This window comes from Podarcis melisellensis (genome assembly GCF_964234715.1).
Source record: "Podarcis melisellensis genome assembly, chromosome: 6".
Lineage (NCBI taxonomy): Eukaryota > Metazoa > Chordata > Lepidosauria > Squamata > Lacertidae > Podarcis > Podarcis melisellensis.
The window spans coordinates 4,102,434-4,125,325 of record NC_138538.1 but is presented as its reverse complement, the minus strand read 5'-3'; the positions used below and the strand labels follow the sequence as shown (position 1 = coordinate 4,125,325).

The 22,892-nt window shown below is 47.3% G+C and overlaps 1 protein-coding gene and 2 long non-coding RNA genes across 4 annotated transcripts in view; all 3 read left to right on the top strand.

The window, feature by feature from the left end:
* LOC309373272 overlaps nucleotides 1–22,892 on the top strand; it is a 93,542-nt gene that overhangs the window by 54,244 nt on the left and 16,406 nt on the right. The gene's annotated exons all lie outside the window — the stretch shown is intronic.
* On the top strand, nucleotides 3,404–20,654 carry PSMF1 (proteasome inhibitor subunit 1). 2 transcript variants are annotated; one of them, XM_081917287.1, is made up of 7 exons: nucleotides 3,404–3,535; nucleotides 11,349–11,501; nucleotides 12,742–12,824; nucleotides 15,237–15,431; nucleotides 17,472–17,525; nucleotides 17,640–17,798; nucleotides 18,711–20,654. In XM_081917287.1, the coding sequence occupies exons 1-7, from the start codon at nucleotides 3,533–3,535 to the stop codon at nucleotides 18,760–18,762; spliced, it is 699 nt and encodes a 232-aa protein (XP_081773413.1). In that variant the 5' UTR covers nucleotides 3,404–3,532; the 3' UTR covers nucleotides 18,763–20,654. The 2 variants fall into 2 exon arrangements, with proteins under 2 accessions (XP_081773413.1, XP_081773412.1); XM_081917286.1 differs by lacking the exon at nucleotides 3,404–3,535 and adding an exon at nucleotides 5,856–6,181.
* Nucleotides 10,374–11,172, top strand: LOC309373285. The gene is made up of 2 exons (XR_014169941.1): nucleotides 10,374–10,520; nucleotides 11,046–11,172. It is a non-coding gene; the product is annotated as an uncharacterized lncRNA (long non-coding RNA).

The following is a 22,892-nucleotide window of genomic DNA, read 5'->3' as shown; positions in this document are numbered from 1 at the left end:
TCAGCAAACTTTTTCAGCAGGGGGCCTGTCCACTGTCCCTCAGACCTTGTGGGAGGCCAGACTACATTTGGGGGGGGGGAATGAATGAATTGCTATTGGGCCGGATCTGGCCCCCGGGCCTTAGTTTGCCCACCCATTCACTGTATTAAAACCATACCAACAATAAGATTAGAAAACGTTTATTGAGTATATGGGGAGAAATTGGGTACACCTGAAAACGTTGGCGGCATTAAGATAAATTCAACAGTGTAAAGACGTTTCGATGGATGCAATAATGGAATAGTGAATGGTTTCTTTTTTGTAAAATATGCAGGGATTTGTGATATGCAAAATGAACCATGGAAGGGAAGTCATTGATATCTTAAGGATGTTTAAATGAGTATTTTAAATTGTAGAACAGAAATTGTAATTAAAAAATTAGGTATATACACTCAGTGCTTTTTTATTTTAAAATATTTAGGGGCACTCTCATTTTCCTACTCATATTGAAATACAGTGGACGCCCGGGTTGCAAACATGATCCATGCGGGAGGCATGTTCACAACCCGCAGCGATCGCAACCCACAGTGCCACGTGTGTGCATGCGTGGGTAGCAATTTGGCGCTTCTGCACATGCGCAATGCGCGATTTAGCGCTTCTGCGCAAAGCATGATTTAGCACATCTGCGCATGCGCCGAAACCCGGAAATAACCTGTTCCAGTACTTCCGGGTTTGACGCGGTGCGCAACCCGAAAACGCACAATCTGACGAGTCTGTAACCCGAGGTATGACTGTACTGCCCCTCAATGAGCCCAAACTTAGATCCAGAAAATGTTTAGGGGTATACATACCCCTGCTTCCCCCCAGAAAAAAGCACTGTGTGTGTGTGTGTGTGTGTGTGTGTGTGTGTGTGTGTGTGTGTGTAAAATACCATACCTACAATTACAATAAGAACAGCGCAGCACCAAAACTTTCATTAAAAGCAGTTTCCTAAAGCCTGTTGGAACAACACAGCAAGGCGGGAGCCAGTCTGGCTTCTCCAGGGAGGGAGTTCCAAAGCCGTTTGGGAGCAGCCACCACCGAAAAGGCCCCGTCGCGTGTCCCCACCCAGCGGGCCTGTGAGGGTGGCGGGACAGAGAAAAGGGCATTCCCAAAGATCTCAGAACCCAGGCAGGTTCGGAGGAGGGAATAGCAAGTTTTCCCTGCTCCGCAATTCTCCTCGGCTGCCTCTCCTTCTCCTGCCCCTGGTGGGGGTCCGCTGGCAGACACTTAGTCCTTGCTTCTGGACCAGACTTGTTCCTTCCCACCCTTTGCCTTCTAAGAGCTATTGGGTTGCATTTGGTGCTTTCCACGCCACCAGGTCACAGCCATTTGAATCATAGAATCATAGAATAGAATCATAGAGTTGGAAGAGACCACAAGAGCCATCGAGTCCAACCCCCTGCCAAGCAGGAAACACCATCAGAGCACTCCTGACATATGGTTGTCAAGCCTCTGCTTAAAGACCTCCAAAGAAGGAGACTCCACCACACTCCTTGGCAGCAAATTCCACTGTCGAACAGCTCTTGATCTGCTGTAATATATATTTTCCCAATAACTATCAATTCTTTATTGATTAAAAGATTTGCATGTCTATACAAACATTATGTACTATCTCTTAACAGGTAAAAAAAATAGAAAATTATATAAAATAGAAAATTTATAAAGAAATAACAAAGATAAGAAACAAAATCCTTTTTTTTAAAAAAAGAGACAATGGTATTTACATAGTAAAAGTACTCATCCACACAACCCTTCCCATCCTCATTATACTGTTTGATATAACATTCCTTTTTACACAGGTTTACATTGTATAATATCATTTCTTTCTGCTTTGTATACATTCCTTTGATATTATTCTTTACAAACATCACTCAATTTCTGCTAATATGGAGTTATTTGTACAATATTATAATAAGGTTAAAATATGTTATTTATAATATGATAGAAAATAGAGAAAGATGGAAAGGATTTGCTGAAAGAATTAGTAGTAGTGGGATACAAAAAGGGAGGTGTGAGGAGGTCGAGGAAACAAGGGAATGAAGGATAGAGTATGGAAAAGGAGGGATGTTTTAAAATTGTTTTTGTTTTGCTTTATTTATGTGTTTGTTTAATGGGTTTAGGTTGGATTTTGTATTGTTTATATATTGTATTGTATTGTTTTTGCTTTTTCTTCTTTTTTTCTTTTTTTCTTTTCTGTCTTTCTTTTTCTTTCTTCTCCTTTTTTGTAACCTTTAAAAGTAATAAATATTATTTTTAAAAAAAATATTTGTACAATATTATTATTAATAATAATAATAATCTGCTGTAATAAAGCATCGCTCCCTTACTCCTGAGTGAGCTCACCTGCTGTCATGTTTCGGGAGAGGAGGGGTGAGCCAGTAGGCAAGAAAGCCCACAATCGCAAGCTCACTTAGCAGGCCCAATCCTGGTGACACTCCCTGCGCTCTTCATCTCTGCTTTGATCCTAACTGGCTTGGGAGTCTCTTGGGAGACCACATAACACCGGTCTTGAAAGACCTACATTGGCTCCCAGTACAATTCCGGGCACAATTCAAAGTGTTGGCGCTGACCTTTAAAGCCCTAAATGGCCTCAGTCCAGAATACCTGAAGTAGCATCTCCACCCCCATCGTTCTGCCCGGACACTGAGATCCAATGCTGAGGGCCTTCTGGTGGTTCCTTCCCTGCAAGAAGCGAGGATACAGGGAACCAGGCAGAGGGCCTTCTCAGTGGTGGCACCCGCCATGCTGAATGCCCTCCCTCCAGATGTCAAAGAGAAAAATAACTACCGGTACCAAACTTTTAGAAGACATCTGAAGGCAGCCCTGTTTAGGGAAGCTTTTAATGTTTAATAGGTTATTGTATTTTAGTGTTTTGTTGGAAGCCGCCCAGAGTGGCTGGGGAAACCCAGCCAGATGGGCGGGGTATAAACAATAAATAATTATTATTATTATTATTAAATAAAGAAGTAACAAAGATAAGAAACAAAGAAATCAAATTTGAAAAAGAGAGAGACAAAGTTATTTACACAGTAAAAGTACTGTACTCATCCACACAATCCGTCCCATCCTTCTCATAATACTCTTTGTACAATATTTATCATTATTATTATTATTATTATTATTATTATTATTATTATTATTAATCTGCTGTGATAAAGCATCACTCCCTTGCTCCCGAGTCAGCTCACCTGCTGTTGTGTTTTGGGAGAGGAAGGGTGAGCCAGGAGGCAAGGAAGGCCAGCATCGAAAGCTCACTTAGAACCAATAATTCAGGCCCGATCCTGGTGACCTGCGCTCTTCCTCTCTGCTCTGTTCCTAACCGGCTCTTGCAAGAGCTGGGCGCATGGAACATAGAATTCTGGGGTGTCTCTGTTGCACAGCAACCAGGCAAGTCGGCAAAGCAAAGCTGGAGGCCATGTTATCGCCCCGGCCTCTGCCCCCCTTCTTCTGTGCCCTTTGGACCATGGGGGGCAGGTGGCAGTAGCCATGGCGGAGAGAGCCCGGAAAACACATGGTCAGTAGTAAAGAACGGGAAGGGTTGGAGGGGGTGCAAGGGGGGTAGCCTGGCTATAGGGGGCTTCCCCAGTGGGAAGAGATCAGCCTGGGGAGAACAGAGGTACCTTGGCACAGGCTTTGCTGTTGTTGTTTAGTTGTGCCCAACACTGGTTTCAAATCCAGGTACTTTAAGATCTTCCCAATGCACAGAGGATGCAATTCAGAGATTCTCCTGAGTCCTTTGAATTTCAGATTTCTGGAAAGTTAGGAAGCCCAACATTCCTTAGATTGTTGTTGTTGTTGTTGAGTCATTTAGTCGTGTCCGACTCTTCGTGACCCCCTAGACCAGAGCACGCCAGGCACTCCTGTCTTCCACTGCCTCCAGCAGTTGGGTCAAACTCATGCTGGTAGCTTCAAGAACACTGTCCAGCCATCTCGTCCTCTGTTGTCCCCTTCTCCTTATGCCCTCCATCTTTCACAACATCAGGGTCTTTTCCAGGGAGTCTTCTCTTCTCATGAGGTGGCCAAAGTCTTGGAGCCTCAGCTTCAGGATCTGTCCTTCCAATGAGCACTCAGGGTTGATTTCCTTCAGAATGGAGAGGTTGGATCTTCTTGCAGTCCATGGGACTCTCAAGAGTCTCCTCCAGCACCATAATTCAAAAGCATCAATTCTTTGGCGATCAGCCTTCTTTATGGTTCAGCTCTCACTTCCATACATCACTACAGTGGTACCTCGGGTTACAGATGCTTCAGGTTACAGACTGCGCTAACCCAGAAATAGTACCTTGGGTTAAGAACTTTGCTTCAGGATGAGAACAGAAATTGTGCAGCGGCAGCGAGAGGCCCCATTAGCTAAAGTGGTGCTTCAGGTTAAGAACAGTTTCAGGTTAAGAACGGACCTCCAGAACGAATTAAGTACTTAACCCGAGGTACCACTGTACTAGGAAAACCAGTAGGCACAGACTAGTATAATCTAAACCCTTTTATTTGTTTATATTTATTTCATTAAAATTTACATACCTGATTGTAAAATAAGCAAACCTCAAAGCAGTTCACCAGAAGAATAAAACAACAACATTATTAGTAAAAAAACAAACACCAAACCCAGTTATTATCTTTATGTATTTATTTATACCCCACACCTTTTTCCGTGTTGGGGTCTACAGATTAAAACATTCTGTAAATTGAAAACATCCATAAACTGTATAAACACAGGAGCATTCTAGATATCTGGGAAGGCGGCAGCTAGACTGGTGATTGGGAGCAGCCACCGAGACCACATAACACCAGTCTTGAAAGACCTACATTGGCTCCCAGTACGTTTCCAAGCACAGTTCAAAGTCTTGGTGCTGACCTTTAAAGCCCTAAACGGCCTCGGCCCAGTATATCTGAAGGAGCGTCTCCACCCCCATCGTCCTGCCCAGACACTGAGGTCCAGCTCCAAGGGCCTTCTGGCGGGTCCCTCACTGCGAGAAGCCAAGTTAAAGGGAACCAGGCAGAGGGCCTTCTCGGTAGTGGCACCCGCCCTGTGGAACGCCCTGCCCTCCCTTCAGATGTGAAGGAAATAAGCAGCTATCCTATCTTTAAATGACATCTGAAGGCAGCCCTGTTTAGGGAAGCTTTTAATTTTTGATGCATTATGGTATTTTAATATTTTGTTGGAAGCCGCCTAGAGTGGCTGGGGAAGCCCAGCCAGGTGGGCGGGGTATAAATAATAAATTATATTATTATTATTATTATTATTATTATTATTATTATTATTATTATTATTATTATTATTATTTTCAGGGCAGCGTGTTTGCATTCCTCCTCCCCACTTTCCGCTTGCGGCCTTGCTTTTTCTCCCCCCCCCCCTATTTTTTTTTAATGCTTTATTAATTGAGAAGTGCATAACAGAATACTCAGTAAATGCAAACAAAAAAATGGTAACAATTAATCTACACCCCTTTGTGCCTCCATTATTTGCCTTTTATCTTATTTGCGATTAAATGCCAGCGTGACCTCCGACCTTCCCTTTTCTGTTTCCAAATTATATTTCTTAAAACCACCTCTGACTTGATTGCGGGCTTGCTTTTCCCCCGGCGCAAAACCACCCCGAACCCGGAGCCCGTTTCCGTCCTTCCCGTGCGCCCTGGCGCATAAAAGCACCAGCGCGCACCCCAACTTGGCGCGCGGTTGCCCCGCTTCGCCATGGACGCGATGCTCCCCTTGTGCGCGTTTTCCCGTCGCCGTCGGAACCCCAACGCCCGTCTCCGCGTTGGCTGCCGGGCTTGTGAGTGGAGAGAGCCGGGGACTCTAACCGGGGAAAGGTTTCCTCCTCCCTTTTTTCCCTTTGCGCGCGCGCGCGGGGGAGGCGGCTTCCCCGGTCGCCACTTTCGCTTTCGCAGCGCGCCTAACCGGAGAGGGACCCTCCTGCGCCGGCGGCTGGTTCTGTGTGCGAGGCCCTTTCTCTTTCTCCTCCTCCTCCATCTAATCCTTCCTCCTTCCTTCTCTCCTTCCTTCCCCACGTGCAGGCGGCGGCGGCCGGGACGGCGCCATGGCCGGGCTGGAGCTCCTCTACCACTCGGTCTCCCCGGACATCTCCAGCCCGCAGGACGCCTTGATCTGCTACCTGCACTGGAAGCTCATCACGCAAGGCTTTCGCTGCCTCGGCGCCGGCGACGAGGTGAGAGCAGAAGGGAAGGAGGGTTGCCAACGCTCTCCCCCCCTCTCGGCGCCTCTGCCCAGGTGCGTCGCGGCCAAGGGGGCGTGAGATCATCTGGGCAGCTGCGTCGTGGCGGCGGGCTGCGGGAAGGGCAGGGGTTAAGGCTGGCGTTGCTTTACCAGGCCGGAAAAGCGGGGGGGGGGAGGTTGCCAACTCTTGCCCCCTCTCTCGGCACCTCTGTCCAGCTGCGTAATCATGCCAGGGGGCGTGGTCTCCACTGGGTAGCTGCGTAGTGGCGGCAGGCTGCGGGAAGGGCAGGGGTTAAGGCTGGCGCTGCTTACCAGGCCGGAAAAGGGAGGGGGTTGCCAACTCTTGCCCCCTCTCTCGGCGCCTCTGTTCAGCTGCGTCATCGTGCCAGGGGGCGTGGTCCCCACTGGGTAGCTGCGTAGTGGCGGCCTCCCCTTTGGCAGGCTGTGAAAAGGGCGAAGGAGTAGGCAGAGTTTTTCAGCAGGGGGCCGGTCCACTGTCCCTTAGACCTTGTGGGGGGCCGGACTATAGTGGGGGGTGAACGAATTCCTATGCCCCACAAATAACCCAGAGATGCAGCCCTGTTCAGGGAAGTTTTTAATGTGTGACATTTTAATGTCTTTTTAATCTTTGTTGGAAGCTGCCCAGAGTGGCTGGGGAGACCCAGCCAGATGGGCGGGGTACAAATAATAAATTATTATTATATTATTATTATTATTTTAAATAAAAGCACACATTCTACTGATGTAAAAACACGCTGATTCCCAGACCATCTGCAAGCCGGATTGAGAAGGCGATTGGGCCGGATCCGGCCCCTAATTTGCCTACCCATGGAGTAGGCTGTCTCCTCTTAACTAACTGCGGCAAAAAAGGAGGGGGGTTACCAACTCCTTCCTCGTCTCTGGACGCCTCAGGCCACCTGCATCACAGGGCCTCCCAGGCCAGTGAGAAGCAGTGGTCACCAGCCTGGCAGGATGTGGCATTTGTATAACAACAACAACAACAACAACAACAACAACAACAACAACAACAACAATAATAATAATAATTTATTATTTATACTTTGCCCATCTGGCTGGGCTTCCCCAGCCACTCTGGGCGGCTTCCAACAAAATATTAAAATACAGTAACGCATCAAACATTAAAAGCTTCCCTAAACAGGGCTGCCTTCAGATGTCTTCTAAAAGTTTGGTAGTCGTTCTTCTCTTTGACATCTGGTGGGAGAAAGTTCCACAGGGCAGGTGCCACTACCAAGAAGGCCCTCTGCCTGGTTCCCTGTAACTTGGCTTCTCACAGCAAGGGAACCACCAGAAGGCCCTTGGCGCTGGACCTCAGTGTCCGGGCAGAACGATGGGGGTGGAGACGCTCCTTCAGGTATCCTGGACCGAGGCCGTTTAGGGCTTTCAAAGTCAGCACCAACGCTTTGAAGTGTGCTCGGAAATGTACTGGGAGCCAATGCAGATCTCTCAGGACCGGTGTTATGTGGTCTCGGCAGCCACTCCCTGTCACCAGTCTAGCTGCCGCATTCTGGATTAATTGCAGTTTCCGGGTCACCTTCAAAGGTAGCCCCACGTAGAGCGCATTGCAGTAGTCCAAGGGGGAGATAACCAGAGCATGCACCACTCTGGCGAGACAGTCTTTGGGCAGGGAGGGTCTCATCCTGCATACCAGATGGAGCTGGTAGACAGCTGCCCTGGACACAGAATCTTACACGTTGTGCCTTTCCCCATGACTTACCTTCCTCCCCCACTCCTCAAAAGCCCCAGGTGGGAGGTGCTGCGCTCTCCTTCCTTGGGGGTTTTTAAGCAGAGGTTCGATGGCCGTCTGTCATGCGTGATCTAGTTGAGGTTCTGCATTGCAGAGGGTTGGACTTGGTCACCCCCTGGATCCCTTCAGTTCTATGATTCTGTTTTAATTTTGGCTTCCTTTTCCGGTTCTATTATATCTCTCTCTCTTTTAAGAGTGTGGCAACCAGAACTGTAAGCAGGGGCTTGCTTTGGTTTTAATTTTTTTAAAATATAATTTTAATTTGGAATTTTTTTCCAAATTAAAATTATATTAAAAAAAAAATCAAAATTCCATATCGAGTTAATAGACTGTAAAGATAAAATTTTATCAAGAATGTGTAGCTTATTGCTAGAATGGTATACAAAAGACGAAGAAGTAAAGGAATCGGTGATAAAATGGGCAATTGATATTGGGCATAACATTGAACTGGATGCGTGGAAAAGATTATGGAAGGAGGGTTTGACATTCACAGGATGCAAGGCTTTAAAGGAAAACTTGCTAAAAATGATGTATAGATGGCATTTGACGCCAGTAAAATTAGCTAAAATGTATAGGAAAAAAGAAAGAAAGTGTTGGAAATGTAAAAAGGCAGATGGGGACTATTTCCATATGTGGTGGACCTGCGATAAGGTAAAAAAAATTGGGGAAGCAATTTATAATGAACTCAAAAAGATATTTAGATATACTTTCCCCAAAAGACCGGAAGCGTGTCTATTAGGCTTAATAGGAACAGAAATTAAAATAGAAGATCAAAATTTGTTCATGTATGCTACAGCTGCCGCGAGGACCCTTCTGGCCCAAAGATGGGAAGTACAAGGTATACCAACTATTCAGGAGTGGCAGGCAAAGTTGACAGAATATGCAGAACTTGCCAAACTGTCAGGGAGGATCCGGGACCAGGGAGATCAAAGATACCAAAATAACTGGAGTAAATTTATTGAATATTTAAAGAAGAATTGTAAAGAGGTCAAGACACTAGCAGGATTGACATAGTACCTCCAATGTATAATAGTACTAATTTGAGAATGATGTGTGTGATGGAAAGAGGATAAATATACCAGTTGTGGGGAGGGAGGGGGGTCGCGACTCGGCAGAGTCAAAGGGAATGTATGGTGCTATTACAATTTGTTGGAAAAGAATATGCAAGGAAAACAATAAAAATTCACTTGAAAAATATATATATATAATTTTAATTACATTTTCACTTTAAACAATAATTTCAAATATTCATCTACAACTCTCATTCCCTACCGCTCTGGCAAGCTTATGACTCCCCTCTATGCCACCAACAGGCTTTCCCTTTTCAAATCTACAGGTGAAACTCAAAAAATTAGAATATCATGGAAAAGTTCATTTATTTCAGTAATTCAGCTTAAAAGGTGAAACTAATATATGAGATGACTCATGACATGCAAAGCGAGATATGTCAAGCCTTTGTCATAATTGTGATGATTATGGCGTACAGCTGATGAAAACCCCAAATCAACGATCTCAGAAAATTAGAATATTGTGAAAAGGTGCAGTAGCAGCTACTCGATCCATAACACCTGCAATGGGCTCCTGAGCCTTTAAACGGTCTCTCAGTTAATACCTCCACAGGTGATATCCACCATGGTGTTTTCCTCTCCAACATGTTTTTATTCCTTTCCCAAACCTCATACATAGATCTTATCACATGATTTGTAAAACCTCTATGTACTTTGACTTTATCATACCAGAGATAAGAATGTCAATGCTTTGGTTTTAATTTTTATTGATCTCTGTATCATAAAAACTACCCAGAGAACTTGGCTGGATATATAGCTTGCAAATGTCGTTCTTCCTGCACATGTTGTTGTTGTTGTTGTTTACCTGCCCTTCCCCCTAAGGTAAAAAATAAAAATTATTATTATTATTATTATTATTATTATTAGGTCCTATGGCGTATTGCAGGGGACGCGGGTGGCGCTGTGGGTAAAAGCCTCAGCGTCTAGGGCTTGCCGATCGAAAGGTTGGCGGTTCGAATCCCGCTGCTCGGTCCCAGCGCCTGCCAACCTAGCAGTTCGAAAGCACCTCTGGGTGCAAGTAGATAAATGGGGACCGCTTACCAGCGGGAAGGTAAACGGCGTTTCCGTGTGCAGCTCTGGCTCACCAGAGCAGCGATATCACGCTGGCCACGTGACCCGGAAGTGTCTTCGGACAGCGCTGGCCCCTGGCCTCTTGAGTGAGATGGGCGCACAACCCCAGAGTCTGGCAAGACTGGTCCGTACGGGCAGGGGTACCTTTACCTTTACCTTTATGGCGCATTGCAGCATTAAAATGTCAGAATTGCTTGTGTATATTTATTTGTATGACCTACCTTATTTTTATGATTGCATGCTGTTTTGAACTGTTTTTATACTGTGCTTTAATATTGTGACCTGCCCTGGGACCTTAGGGGGAAGGGAAAGTTGTTGTTGTTGGAAAGTTGTTGTTGTTGTTGTTACAATGATAAAGAGCCAATCCAGCTTCCCTAGGAAGGGAGTTCGAATCTGGAAGCTGCCACCACTGAGAAGGTCCTTTCCAGGCCACATTTTTTTATATATACAGTGGTACCTCAGGTTAAATATGCTTCAGGCTACATACGTTTCAGGTTACAGACTCCACTAACCCAGAAATAGTGCTTCAGGTTAAGAACAGAAATTGGGCTCCGGCGGCGTGGCGGCAGCAGGAGACCCCATTAGCTAAAGTGGTACTTCAGGTTAAGAACAGTTTCAGGTTAAGAACGGATCTCCGGAACGAATTAAGGACTTAACCTGAGGTATCACTGTACATTTTTATTGGTTTTTTTAACATATCATTTCCAACAATCATTTACCATAACTTCTTATCTTATACAATAATTTAGACTTCCGCCAACAACTCCAGAAGATTTTCCATTCTTTATCGCTTGTTCTGCATTTCTTAATTTCTCTATTACTTTTAATTGTCCTTAACTAATAATTCTCATCATAGTCTTTCTTGCAAAGTTTCAAATAGTCCTCCTTACAGAACTTCTTGCAATCCTACGAGCGTAATCTGCTTATTACAATTGCTTTCCGAATATTTCCAGGCCACGTTTAAGGACTAGTACTAGACTCAAGAAAGTGCTTGTACTCTTCCTCCTCCCTCCCCAACCCATTTTCCTTTCATGTCGTGTCTTTAACCTGTGAATCTGCTGGTAAGGAATGGAGGGTTTTTTTAAAAATTGAGCCCCCCGGGTGCCTTTTCAGCTGAAGAGGACGGTAAAAATGCTTTAAATAGCTAGAATAGTGCCCAAAGTCCACCCAAAGCACCTTCCATCAGAGGTCAAAGAGATGCAGTCCAGTGAATTTCTAAAAGTTTCACCTTTCTCTTCTGGGGTGTCGTTGCACAGCCAGGCGCCAACGAGAGGAAGTCTGAGATGCTGCCAGCCGGGTGGAACGCAGACAGCGACCTCTTCACCCTCCGCTACAGGATGAAGGACGACTCCCGCGACCTGCTGCTGAAGGGGATCATGATGGACGGCAGCATCATCTTCAATGCCATGGTGAGGCGGCTCTGCAGGCAGCTGATTAATAATAATAATAATAATAATAATTTTATTATTTATACCCCAGCCATCTGGCTGGGTTGGGCGGCTTCCAACAGAACACTAAAATACAATAACCTATTAAACATTAAAAGCTTCCCTAAACAGGGCTGCCTTCAGATGTCTTCTAAAGTCTGGTAGTTGTTTTTCTCTTTGACATCTGGTGGGAGGGCATTCCACAGGGCGGGCGCCACCACCGAGAAGGCCCTCTGCCTGGTTCCCTGTAGCTTTGCTTCTCGCAATGAGGGAACCGCCAGAAGGCCCTCGGCGCTCAGTGTCCGGGCAGAACGATGGGGGTGGATACGCTCCTTCAGGTATACTGGGCTGAGGCCGTTTAGGGCTTTCAAGGTCAGCGCCAACACTTTGAAATGTGCTCAGAAATGCACTGGGAGCCAATGCAGGTCTTTCAGGACCGGTGTTATGTGGTCTCGGCGGCCGCTCCCAGTCACCAGTCTAGCTGCCGCATTCTGGATTAATTGCAGTTTCCGGGTCACCTTCAAAGGTAGCCCCACGTAGAGCGCATTGCAGTAGTCCAAGCAGGAGATAACTAGAGAATGCACCACTGTGGCGAGACAGTCCACGGGTGGGGAGGGTCTCAGCCTGCGTACCAGATGGAGCTGATAAACAGCTGCCCTGGACATGGGAAGCTGCCTTATATAGTCTGCTGGGCCCATCCGGCCCAGTATTGTCTCCACTGGTTGGCAGCAGCTGTCCAGGATTTCAAGCCCTACCTAGAGTTGGTGCCCTTGGGTCCTTCTGCACGCAAGGAAGATGCTCTGCTTATGACCTGCGGCCCTTTTCCGGCAGCAGAAAGCTCTTTGCTAGAGCACGAAACTCTTCATCTCAAGGTCAAGGGTTCGATCCCCACGTTGGGCTGAAAATATTCTTGCACTGCAGGGAGTTGGACTTTCCTGTTTGGTTCAATTGTGCTTTTTTAATGTGAGCACTGGAATCCGTTTTTTCAGTACCTGGGATCAAACCTGCCGTAGGAGGATAATTGGATAAGAGTGCCTCTGACCATGCGCAGAGTGAGATTTCTCCCCATCTCCTTTAATCCCACACAAGGCGGTACAACTTTCAGGAGGGAGATCTTCCTTGCCCCCCCCCCATTCAATAGGGGGTGGGTTCATACTCTTCCTGCTTTTCCACCTCCGTCCTTCCCAAACCCAGCTCTGTCTCTTTTCTGTTTTCCCTCTAGGATCCCAAGTTACAGAAAGTGACAGCTTTGACCTTGAAAGTGTCCGACTTCGTCGACCCGGAACACCTGGCTGATTTTGACAAGTAATTGCAGCTCTTTGTAACGGTCCTGGGTGCATTCGGAAGAAGAGCGATGTCTGTTTGCGAAGGGGCCCTTGGGTTAGGGGAAGATATATGTGGCCTTTCCACAGCCGTGGGAAGATAAGCCGAGAACCCCCAGCCAGATCAGACATGCATGGGGAAAACTAATCATTTTATGTTTAATAGTGGGCAAGCCAAACACACATGTATATTTTTCGCTCCATAAGACACACCTGACCATAAGACACACCTAGTTTTTAGAGGAGGAAAACAAGAAAAAAAAATATTCTGAATGAAACAGTGGATGTATGATTTTTGTGGTTCATGTTGTGGCCACAGACATGTAATTTGACAGTGAGTTTGGGGTAGCCCAGTGCAAAAATCCTGAGGATCCATGTGGACCCGTGCTTTGTAACCATGTTTTTATGCCATTGCGGCCCCACGAAACAGTGGATGTGTGATTTTTTGTGTGTGTGCAGGCTGTAGCCATGGAGATTATATGTGATCTGATGGTGAATTTGGGGTGACCCAGTGCAAAAATCCTGAGGATCCATGGGCTTTTACCTCCCCCTTCCCAGGCAGCCTCCTTTATCGCTAGCCTCCCTTATCTCCCTCCCAATCCCTTACTGATCAGCTGCTTCCTTTCAACACTCCCTTCCCTCTTTCAAAAAAAAAGCATGATCTGCTTTTCACACCTGGGCAATTCGGCTCCGGGGACCACACATTCGTTCTTTAAGATGCACAGACATTCCCCCTTACTTTTTAGGAAGAAAACAGTGCGTCTTATGAAGTGAAAAATACGGTACATCATTTTGTTTGCATGTTGTCTTTCCATAGTTCAAACCATGCTCAAAGTCAGCTTGCAACATGGAAAAGTTCACCATTGCAAACAAAACAAAAGGAGTCATAAAGAAGAAAGATAACACATAGTGTTGGAAGGGACCTGAGGGTCATCTAGCCCACCCCCCTGCCATGCAGGAATCTCAGTTTGAGCAGGAATCTCAACATCAAAAAGTACACGGCCAAATTAGACATTTTCCCACTGATGGATTTATGACTTATATCCCACCTTTTCTCCAGGAGCTCAAGGTGGAATGCACTGTTCTCCTCATTCCATCCCCCTAACAACCCTGTGAGGTAGGCCAGGCTGAGAGGAGCAACTGGCCAGGCTTTTTCGGGAGACGTTGAGTGACAGAGCCTGAAACCTCTTGTGGGCTTGGTCTCTGCCAGCAGTTAAATACCTTAGATAGACCTTTTTTAAACAAACACAATGGGGTCCAGTATATTCTAAATATTATTTTTTGTTGTAGAATAATAATAATAATATACCAGGAAAGGTCCTAGAACAGGCCTACTCAACCTCGGCCCTCCAGATGTTTTTAGCCTACAACTCGCATGATCCCTAGCTAGCAGGACCAGTGGTCAGGGATGCTGGGAATTGTAGTCTCAAACATCTGAAGGGCCTAGAACTAAATAAATAAATATTTCTACCCCACCCATCTGGCTGGGTTTCGCCAGTCACTCTGGACAGCTTCCAACAAAAGATTAAAATCCAGTGGTACCTCAGGTTACATATGCTTCAGGTTACAGACGCTTCAGGTTACAGACTCCACTAACCCAGAAATAGTTGTTCAGGTTAAGAACTTTGCTTCAGGATAAGAACAGAAAATTGTGCTCCGGCGGCGCGGCGGCAGCGGGAGGCCCATTAGCTAAAGTGGTCTTCAAGTTAAGAACAGTTTCAGGTTAAGAACGGACCTCGAGGTAACTTAACCCGAGGTAACCATCAGACATTGAAAACTTCCCTAAACAGGGCACATGTCTTCTAAAAGTCAGATAGTTGTTTATTTCCTTGACATCTGATGGGAGGGCGTTCCACAGGGCGGGCGCCACCACCGAGAAGGCCCTCTGCCTGGTTCCCTGTAACCTCACTTCTTGCAGGGAGGGAACCACCAGAAGGCCCTCAGAGCTGGACCTCAGTGTCCAAACCGAACGATGGGGGTGGAGACGCTCCTTCAGATATACTGGACCAAGGCCGTTTAGGGCTTTAAAGGTCAGCACCAACACTTTGAATTGTGCTCGCAGACGTACTAGTACAGTGGTACCTCGGGTTACATACACTTCAGCTTACAGACTCCGCTAACCCAGAAATAGTACCTCGGGTTAAGAACTTTGCTTCAGGATGAGAACAGAAATCGTGCTCCGGCAGCAGCAGGAGGCCCCTAAAGTGGTGCTTCAGGTCAAGAACAGTTTCAGGTTAAGAATGGACTTCCAGAACGAATTAAGTACTTAACCCGAGGTACCACTGTATGAGCCTCAATGTAAGGTCCAGAGACACCCTTGTTATAGCAGTTAAAACTGTTTCCCACTGTGTGGTCAAAACGGAGATCTCTAATTCTGCCTTCTCTCCTGCCTCAGAGTGTACCAGAACACAGAGGAGCTGCAGGCACAGGTCACGGCTCACATCATCTCTCCCTTTGAGGCGGCCAAAGAGAGGAGCGTGGCTAAGGAGGAGCCACGGCGTGAGCGGAACCCGTCTCCTCCCAACCCTCCCGACCACGACCCGCTGTGGATCCCGCCTCGCCATCCCCACGGCAGCCGGCAGCCCAACTGGTAAAGCCCTTTGTAATGCGGCAGAGAGTGGGGAGGGACTGGCTTTGGTCCAGAGGTTGCCCCAGGGATGCTCCTAGCATAGCTGTCAACATTTTTCCCTTTTTAAAAAGAGAAATTCCCTTATTCCGAATAGGATTCCTTGCAAGAAAAGGGGAAAGTTGACAGCTGTGGCTCCTAGGTTCGCATGTGCAAGGCTGGATCCTGGCACTGAGCTGAGCGTTGCTTAGATTTCTTTGTCTTCTCTCTTTTTAAAAAAAATGCATTTTATTTATTTGTTAACCTTATATTACATCGGTAAACGTTGTCATATTATATTACATTACAGGACTTACTATAATATAATTTCCAACACATATACATAAATTATATACAAATTTTATATACCTAGAAAGAAAATGAAACAAAAAGAAAGAAAGAACAAAGAGAAAAACAAATCCCCCCCCCCAAAATCATATACATATCAACACACTAGACTTCTTGTCTTTCCCGTTGTATATTCCTTTTTTTACAAATGAATGTACTCTTATTATTGTATATTTCTTTACATATTATCTAATATGGTCCTATATCAATATGTGCTCTAGTCTTATTTCTCAACTCAGTCTCACTCCAACGTCAATCAAATGCTAGCATAGATAGCGAACCTTTACAGTGGTACCTCGGGTTTCATATGCTTCAGGTTACAGACTCCGCTAACCCAGAAATAGTGCTTCAGGTTAAGAACTTTGCTTCAGGATGAGAACAGAAATCGTGCTCCGGCAGCAGCAGGAGGCCCCATTAGCTAAAGTGGTGCTTCAGGTTAAGAACAGTTTCAGGTTAAGAACGGACTTCCAGAACGAATTAAGTACTTAACCCGAGGTACCACTGTACCGTATTTTTGAACATATGTTTTATATCTGTCTCACTTTTCCATACATTTTTGTTTGGAATTGCCTCTCAGGGTATTGGTTAACTGCGCCATTTCAGCAAATTCTTGTAGCTTGCAATGCCAGTGCGTTATTGTTGGGGCTTCTTGTCCCTTCTACCCCTTTGCCACCAAAGTCCGAGCTGCGGCCGTTGCATAGAGGAATACTTCCCTAAAGGCCTTCGGGATGTCCCTGCCAACAATGCTTCACAGAAATGCCTCTGGTCTTTTTAAAAAAGTTATTCCAAACATTTCCTTGTCTTCTCTGATCTAATCCTGACAAGACAGAAGTACTGTTTTTGGGAGACAGGAGGCGGGCGGGTGTGGAGGACTCCCTGGTCCTGAATGGGGTAACTGTGCCCCTGAAGGACCAGGTGCGCAGCCTGGGAGTCATTTTGGACTCATAGCTGTCCATGGAGGCACAGGTCAATTCTGTGTCCAGGGCGAATGTCTACCAGCTCCATCTGGTACGCAGGATGAGACCCTACCTGCCCATGGACTGCCTCGCCAGAGTGGTGCATGCTCTGGTTATCTCCCACTTGGACTACTGCATTGCGCTCTATGTGGGGCTACCTTTGAAGGTGACCAGGAAACTGCAACTAATCCAGAATGCGGCAGCTAAACTGGTGTCTGGCAGTGGCCACCGGGACAACATAACACCGGTCCTGAGAGATCTGCATTGGCTCCCAGTACGTTTCCGAGCACAATTCAAACTGTTGGCGATGACCTTTAAAGCCCTAAATGGCCTCGGTCTTGTATACCTGAAAGGGCGTCTCCACCCCCATCGTTCTGCCCGGACACTGAGATCCAGCGCTGAGGGCCTTCTGGCGGTTCCCTCATTGCGAGAAGTGAGGTTACAGGGAACCAGGCAGAGCGCCTTCTCGGTAGTGGCGCCTGCCCTGTGGAACGCCCTCCCTTCAGATGTGAAGGAAATAAGCAGCTATCCTATATTTAAAAGACATCTGAAGGCAGCCCTGTTTAGGGAGGTTTTTTAATATTTAATGCTGTATTGTTTTTAACATTCGATTGGGAGCTGCCCAGAGTGGCTGGGGAAACTCAGCCAGATGGGCGGGGTATAAATAGTAAATTATTATTATTATTCTCGGCCGAGAGTGAAAACACCGTTTCCGTTTCAGGCCAGACCCCATGGGGCCCTTCGCGGTTGGAGGAGAAGACCTGAACCCCTTTGGGTAAGTCCGTCCTCTTTACTTGAAAGGCTGGTTTTTTTAAAAAAAAAATAAGAAGTTTACAGCTCATGTTCCCCCATGGATCTTCTCCAATCTCCCCAAATTCTTCTTGCTCAGGAGCCGGGGCGGTGGGATGATCATGGATCCGCTGCGTTCAGGGTTTCCAAATCCCATTCTCGACCCGTCTTCAGGACTCCCCAACAGGCTGCCTCCAGGATCTGTGCCTCCCGGTGCCAGATTCGACCCCTTTGGACCCCCTGGGGCAAATCGGAGTGGGTAAGTAGGGGGGCAAGTTTGCCGGGAGGGACAGGGACAGGATTTCAGCGTTGAAAACGTTGCTGAGTTCGAGACATTTTCATGACAGGGGCGGGAAATCAAAACAGCTGCTCACCTTTCACTAATTGAACCAATAATTAATTCAGGCCATACCCAGCGGAAAGAATAGCATCCTGCAATCTGCAGGAGCTGCAGAGATTTAGCTAGGTTTTAAGAATTAATAACAATAACAATAAATTTTATTTGTACCCCAGTCAGGGCGACTAACGCCAGGTATAAAAACAATTGATTGAAATACAACTTAAAAAACAAGATTAAAATACAACATTAAAATGCAGCCTCATTTCAGTAGGAACTCAAATCAAAAACTTTTTGGGGGATGAAACCGTCAAGTCTTCACCAAGGCCAACTATATAGACTAGTCCTACGTGGGCCAGAAAAAAGCCAGGGAAGTCCCCAAGTAGGAGTTCCATCACAGAAGGAGAAAGGAAGAAGGAAAGAGGGGAAGGGGATCAAGTTGATTCCAAGCCAAAGGCCAGGCGGAACAACTCTGTCTTACAGGCCCTGTGGAAAGAAATCAGATCCTGCAGGGCCCTGGTCTCATGAGACAGAGTGTTCCACCAGGCCGGGGCCAGTGTTGAAAAGGCCCTGCCTCTGGTTGAGGCTAGTCTGACTTCCTTAGAGCCTAGGACCTCTAGAGTGTTGCTGTTTATGGACCTTAAGCTCCTCCGTGGGGCATATTGGGAGAGGCGGTCCCGTAGGTACGAGGGTCCTAGGCCGTGAAGGCGATTGGGCTGGTTCTGTCCCCTGGGCCTTAGTTTGCCTGCCCATGCTGTAGACGGAATGGGCAGCGTTTTATTCTTGCTCACCCTCGAAGATGCTCTTTGTTGATGCTCTTTGTTCACCTTCCAGGCCAAACCCCGACCACCTGCCGCCGCCCAACTACGACGACATGTTCATGTGAGGACTGCTGAGGACCCCTCGGGTTGATCAGCGCTCGTCTCTGACCCCCAAGTGTTTGGGGCACGGGCTTCTGTCTGAAAGCAGGCCACCTCCCTGTCTCCTGCTTTGATTTCCCACCACATAAACCAGAAGAGGAAGGCGTGTGCATAGAAATGTGTATATGTATATATATTTTTTCCCCCTCTCTCTTCTCCTGCTGCCCCTAACTCTTTAGGCTGACTTCCCCGTCGCCCTAAAACGGCAGGCGCCCGTGAAAAAGGACAGCCGTGCTCTTAACATCTGCTGGGGGGTTGGTTTTCGAAGGATGCGAAGGGCCAGGGAGGAATTGTCCCCTTCCAAAACCTGGGTGTGCCCAGCAACCCAGTTGGCCACTGATGGTTTCTGACGCCAGTCATAGCAGGGGCAGGTAGGGAAGAGTTGGACCAATCGAAAGCCCGGCCTGCAAAATGCCTCCACCCTCCTCGGCTTGTCACTCAAAACAGTTTCCAACTTAAAAACCCCTTTTTTCCTTGAAAGCCCATTCCCACCCACCTCTAATTTTCCTAGCTTCTGATGAAACCAACTGGTTACCTGGCAAGTAAAAAAAAACCCCCACAAAAAAGGCTTTTTCTCTTCCCAGGTGGCACACTTGGGTTGGCACAGAGTGGGCTAGTAAGAAGCTGAAATAGCAGCAGGGTGATTGGGTTTTAGTGGCAGGCGAATTGAGTCGGCTCCTTGGTCTGGGCAGAGCCAGCGTTTTGCCGCTTGCATCCCTGTCTTGTGATGATGTGTTTTGCTTTTTAGAGGGTATCTCTTGCATGCTGGCTCGAGAACAGGCTTCCCAAACTGGAATTCCCTCCAGAAGGCTAGGACTACAATCCCCATCAGGCTCAGCTTGTGGGGGAAAACAGCTGGGTCCCCAGAACTGCCTCTGAAAGCACAGCAACTGTGGTTCCCCTTCTCCCGTTGACACACACACACACACACACACACACACAGCCGTTCCCAGCAAAGTAGGCCCAGATCAACCTCTTTGTGGACTTGCTTTGCGGGCTCTGTGCCTTTTGAACTGCAGGCTGGCAGCAGAAATTCAACAGGTGAAGTTTCCTCCTCTTATACTAAGGAACAGCATCCCTCTCGCTCGGCTGCTGTTAAGGGAACAGATCCATTAAAAAACACACACACACACAAAATAATATTGGATAGCCTACATGCAAAAAAAGGTCAATTGTTTACATCTGTCTCTGCCACTTGCGGACTTGGATTCTGTTCCCCTTAAGCGCAAAAGGGCTTTTTATGCTGCCTGGCTGCTGTTTTGGCTTCTCTGGGGACTAGGGCTTGAAGCGGAGGCAAACATATTCTACCCTCTCCATTCAGGGTAGAGACTGGCCAGCCAACATCACAGGGCTGTGTGGAAAAGGCTTGCCCCCTCTCTCTCTCTCTTGGGCCAGAAATGGCGTTCTCTGCCTTAGCTTCCAGGCGCTGCCAAACAGCGTTTCTCACAGAAGGGGAACCTGTGACCCTCCGGTCATCTGATTCCCATCAGCCCTGAGCATCCGCCATGCTACCTGCAAGGGCTGATGGGAGTCCGTCAGCATCCGTAGAGCATCAGCCTCTCTGTCTCTGGCGCGGCTGAAAGACTTGCCAGTATACTCTGCCTTAGAGCAAGTTCCCGCAATCCTTTTCCAGCACGGTGGTCACAGTGGCCTTCGAGTTAGCTTTGTGTGTCTGTGAAAGAGAGAGAGAGGACAGTTTTCTTCCTCTACTTGGCAAGTTTCCATTATTCCGCCCCGTCCATCCCTGTAAGAGGAGGCACTGCTGTGATTTTTCAGGTCAGCTGATATTTTCGGATTGTTTTTTCCTGCAAGGTTTGCAGCCGCCACAAGATGGCTTAAAAAAAAAATATTGAAATTGCGTGATTCTCTGAGTGGTGCAGCTGCTTTGCTCTTCACCACGTCACTAGGAGGTCTTGGGAACTGCCTGCCACCAGAGATGGCAAGATTTCTGCTTGGAGCAGTTACCATACCAGCCAGGGGGCTGTTTGGGTGTGGACTAGCAGCACATGACTTCTGAAAGCTTGACTTCTACTTGATTGAGAACAAAAAGCGAACGGTCCCTGCTCCGCAGGGATGTCGTCTCTACAGACAGGCTGTGATTTGATATAATAAGGACTGTGTGTGTTGTCATAGGGGTGACCTGAGTAGGTGTGTTGCAAGTTAACCCCTTTAAAGTAATAATAAAAGTTCATGCTCTTTCACGCGGTGGTTGTTGATTCTTTGGGCGACGACACTCAGACGACTACAGTGGTGCCTCGCAAGACGAAAAGAATCCGTTCCGCGAGTCTCTTCGTCTTGCGGTTTTTTCATCTTGCGAAGCAAGCCCATTAGCGGATTAGCGCTATTAGCAGCTTAGCGGATCAGCTGATAAGCGGCTTAGCGGATCAGCTGATAAGCGGCTTAGCGGATCAGCTGTTTAGCAGCTTAGCGGATCAGCTGTTTAGCGGCTTAGGGCTTGGGATAAAGGGGGGGAGGGAAAAAAACCCACAGGAACTCGCAAGACATTTTCGTCTTGCGAAGCAAGCCCATAGGAAATTCATTTTGCAAAGCACCTCCAAAACGGAAAACCCTTTTGTCTAGCGGGTTTTCCGTCTTGCGAGGCATTCGTCTTGCAGGGCACCACTGTACCATAGAACCATAGTCCAGCCTCCTTGCAATGCAGGACTCACAGCTGGGTTGTGTGGAGGTGCGCTCTCTGTGTCACCAGAACTTAAATGCTGGCAAGAAGCACAATGTCAAAAGTATAATGCATGTCCTTGCTGGAGAGAATAGGCTTCTAAACCCTAGTCTGTGCTTTCCCCCCAAAGCCCCATCAGGAAGGTATTGGGTTAAAGAAAGAAAGAAAAAATTCAAATAGCTGAATCAAAAGCTAAGGGCAATGGATAATAAACCATTAGGCCAGCCCCCACCACAAGGTAAAGGTAAAGCGACCCCTGACCATTAGGTCCAGTCGTGGCCAACTCTGAGGTTGCGGCGCTCATCTCGCTTTACTGGTCAAGGGAGCCAGCATACAGCTTCTGGGTCATGTGTCCAGCAGGACTAAGCCGCTTCTGGCGAAACCAGAGCAGCGCACGGAAACGCCGTTGACCTTCCCGCTGGAGCGGTACCTGTTTATCTACTTGCACTTTGACATGCTTTCGAGCTGCTAGGTGGGCAGGAGCAGGGACCGAGCAACGGGAGCTCACCCCGTCACGGGGATTCGAACCACCGACCTTCTGACCGGCAAGTCCTAGGCTCTGTGGTTTAACCCACAGCGCCACCCGCGTCCCTTCGCCCCCACCATACTGGACTACAACTCCCAGCCAGCACGACCAAAACCCAAGGATGATGGGATATGTAGTCAGCCTTTGTCAGGGGCACACATTCCCCGTTCCTAGTGTAAAAGCAGACTCGCAAAATAAACTCCAGAACTGTAGCTGTCTGCCTCTGGTCCAATTTGCCAGCTGATGTGTGCAGTGTGTGAATTGAATCAATTCCACCCCATTTGAGAAACACTTATCTCTGTTATCCTAGAGGACTGTTATTTGATTAAAATAATTGCCACTCGCTTAATTGTTTGCCTTCAGATAGGATTGGCTGGCTAATCAATTGAAATAAACGAGCCTGCTGCTGAAATTTCAGTACAGTCATACCTCATGTTACGTTTGCTTCAGGTTGCGTCCTGCGGCGACCCGGAAGTAATGGAACGGGTTATTTCTGGGTTTCGCCGCATGCGCAGATGCACAAAATAACGACACGCACATGCACAGAAGCGGCAAATTGTGGCACACACAGACGCGGGTTGCGTTCTTTTCAGGTTGCGAATGGGTCTCCGGAACAAATCCCGTTCGCAACCAGAGGTACCACTGTAGATGTGCCTTTCGAGATACGAAATGAATGGAAAGACAATTTAGTAGAGGGGGGAAAGTACAGTGGACGCTCAGATTGTGAACGTGATCCGTGCGGGAGGCACGTTCATAACCCGCAGCATTCGCAACCTGCGCATTCGTGAGCTGCGATTCAGCGCTTTACGCATGTGCAAAGCGCGATTTAGCACTTCTGCGCATGCGCGACTGCCTAAACCCGGAAGTAATGTGTTCCGGTACTTCTGGGTTTC

What these genes read in the sequence shown, in the direction of transcription:
- PSMF1 (XM_081917286.1), top strand. Translation starts at nt 6,053, where the DNA reads ATGGCCGGGCTGGAGCTCCTCTACCACTCGGTCTCCCCGGACATCTCC. An exon ending in CACCTGGCTGATTTTGACAA is followed by an intron (nt 12,825 to 15,236) that starts GTAATTGCAGCT and finishes CTCCTGCCTCAG; the next exon opens with AGTGTACCAGAACACAGAGG. An exon ending in GAAGACCTGAACCCCTTTGG is followed by an intron (nt 17,526 to 17,639) that starts GTAAGTCCGTCC and finishes CTTCTTGCTCAG; the next exon opens with GAGCCGGGGCGGTGGGATGA.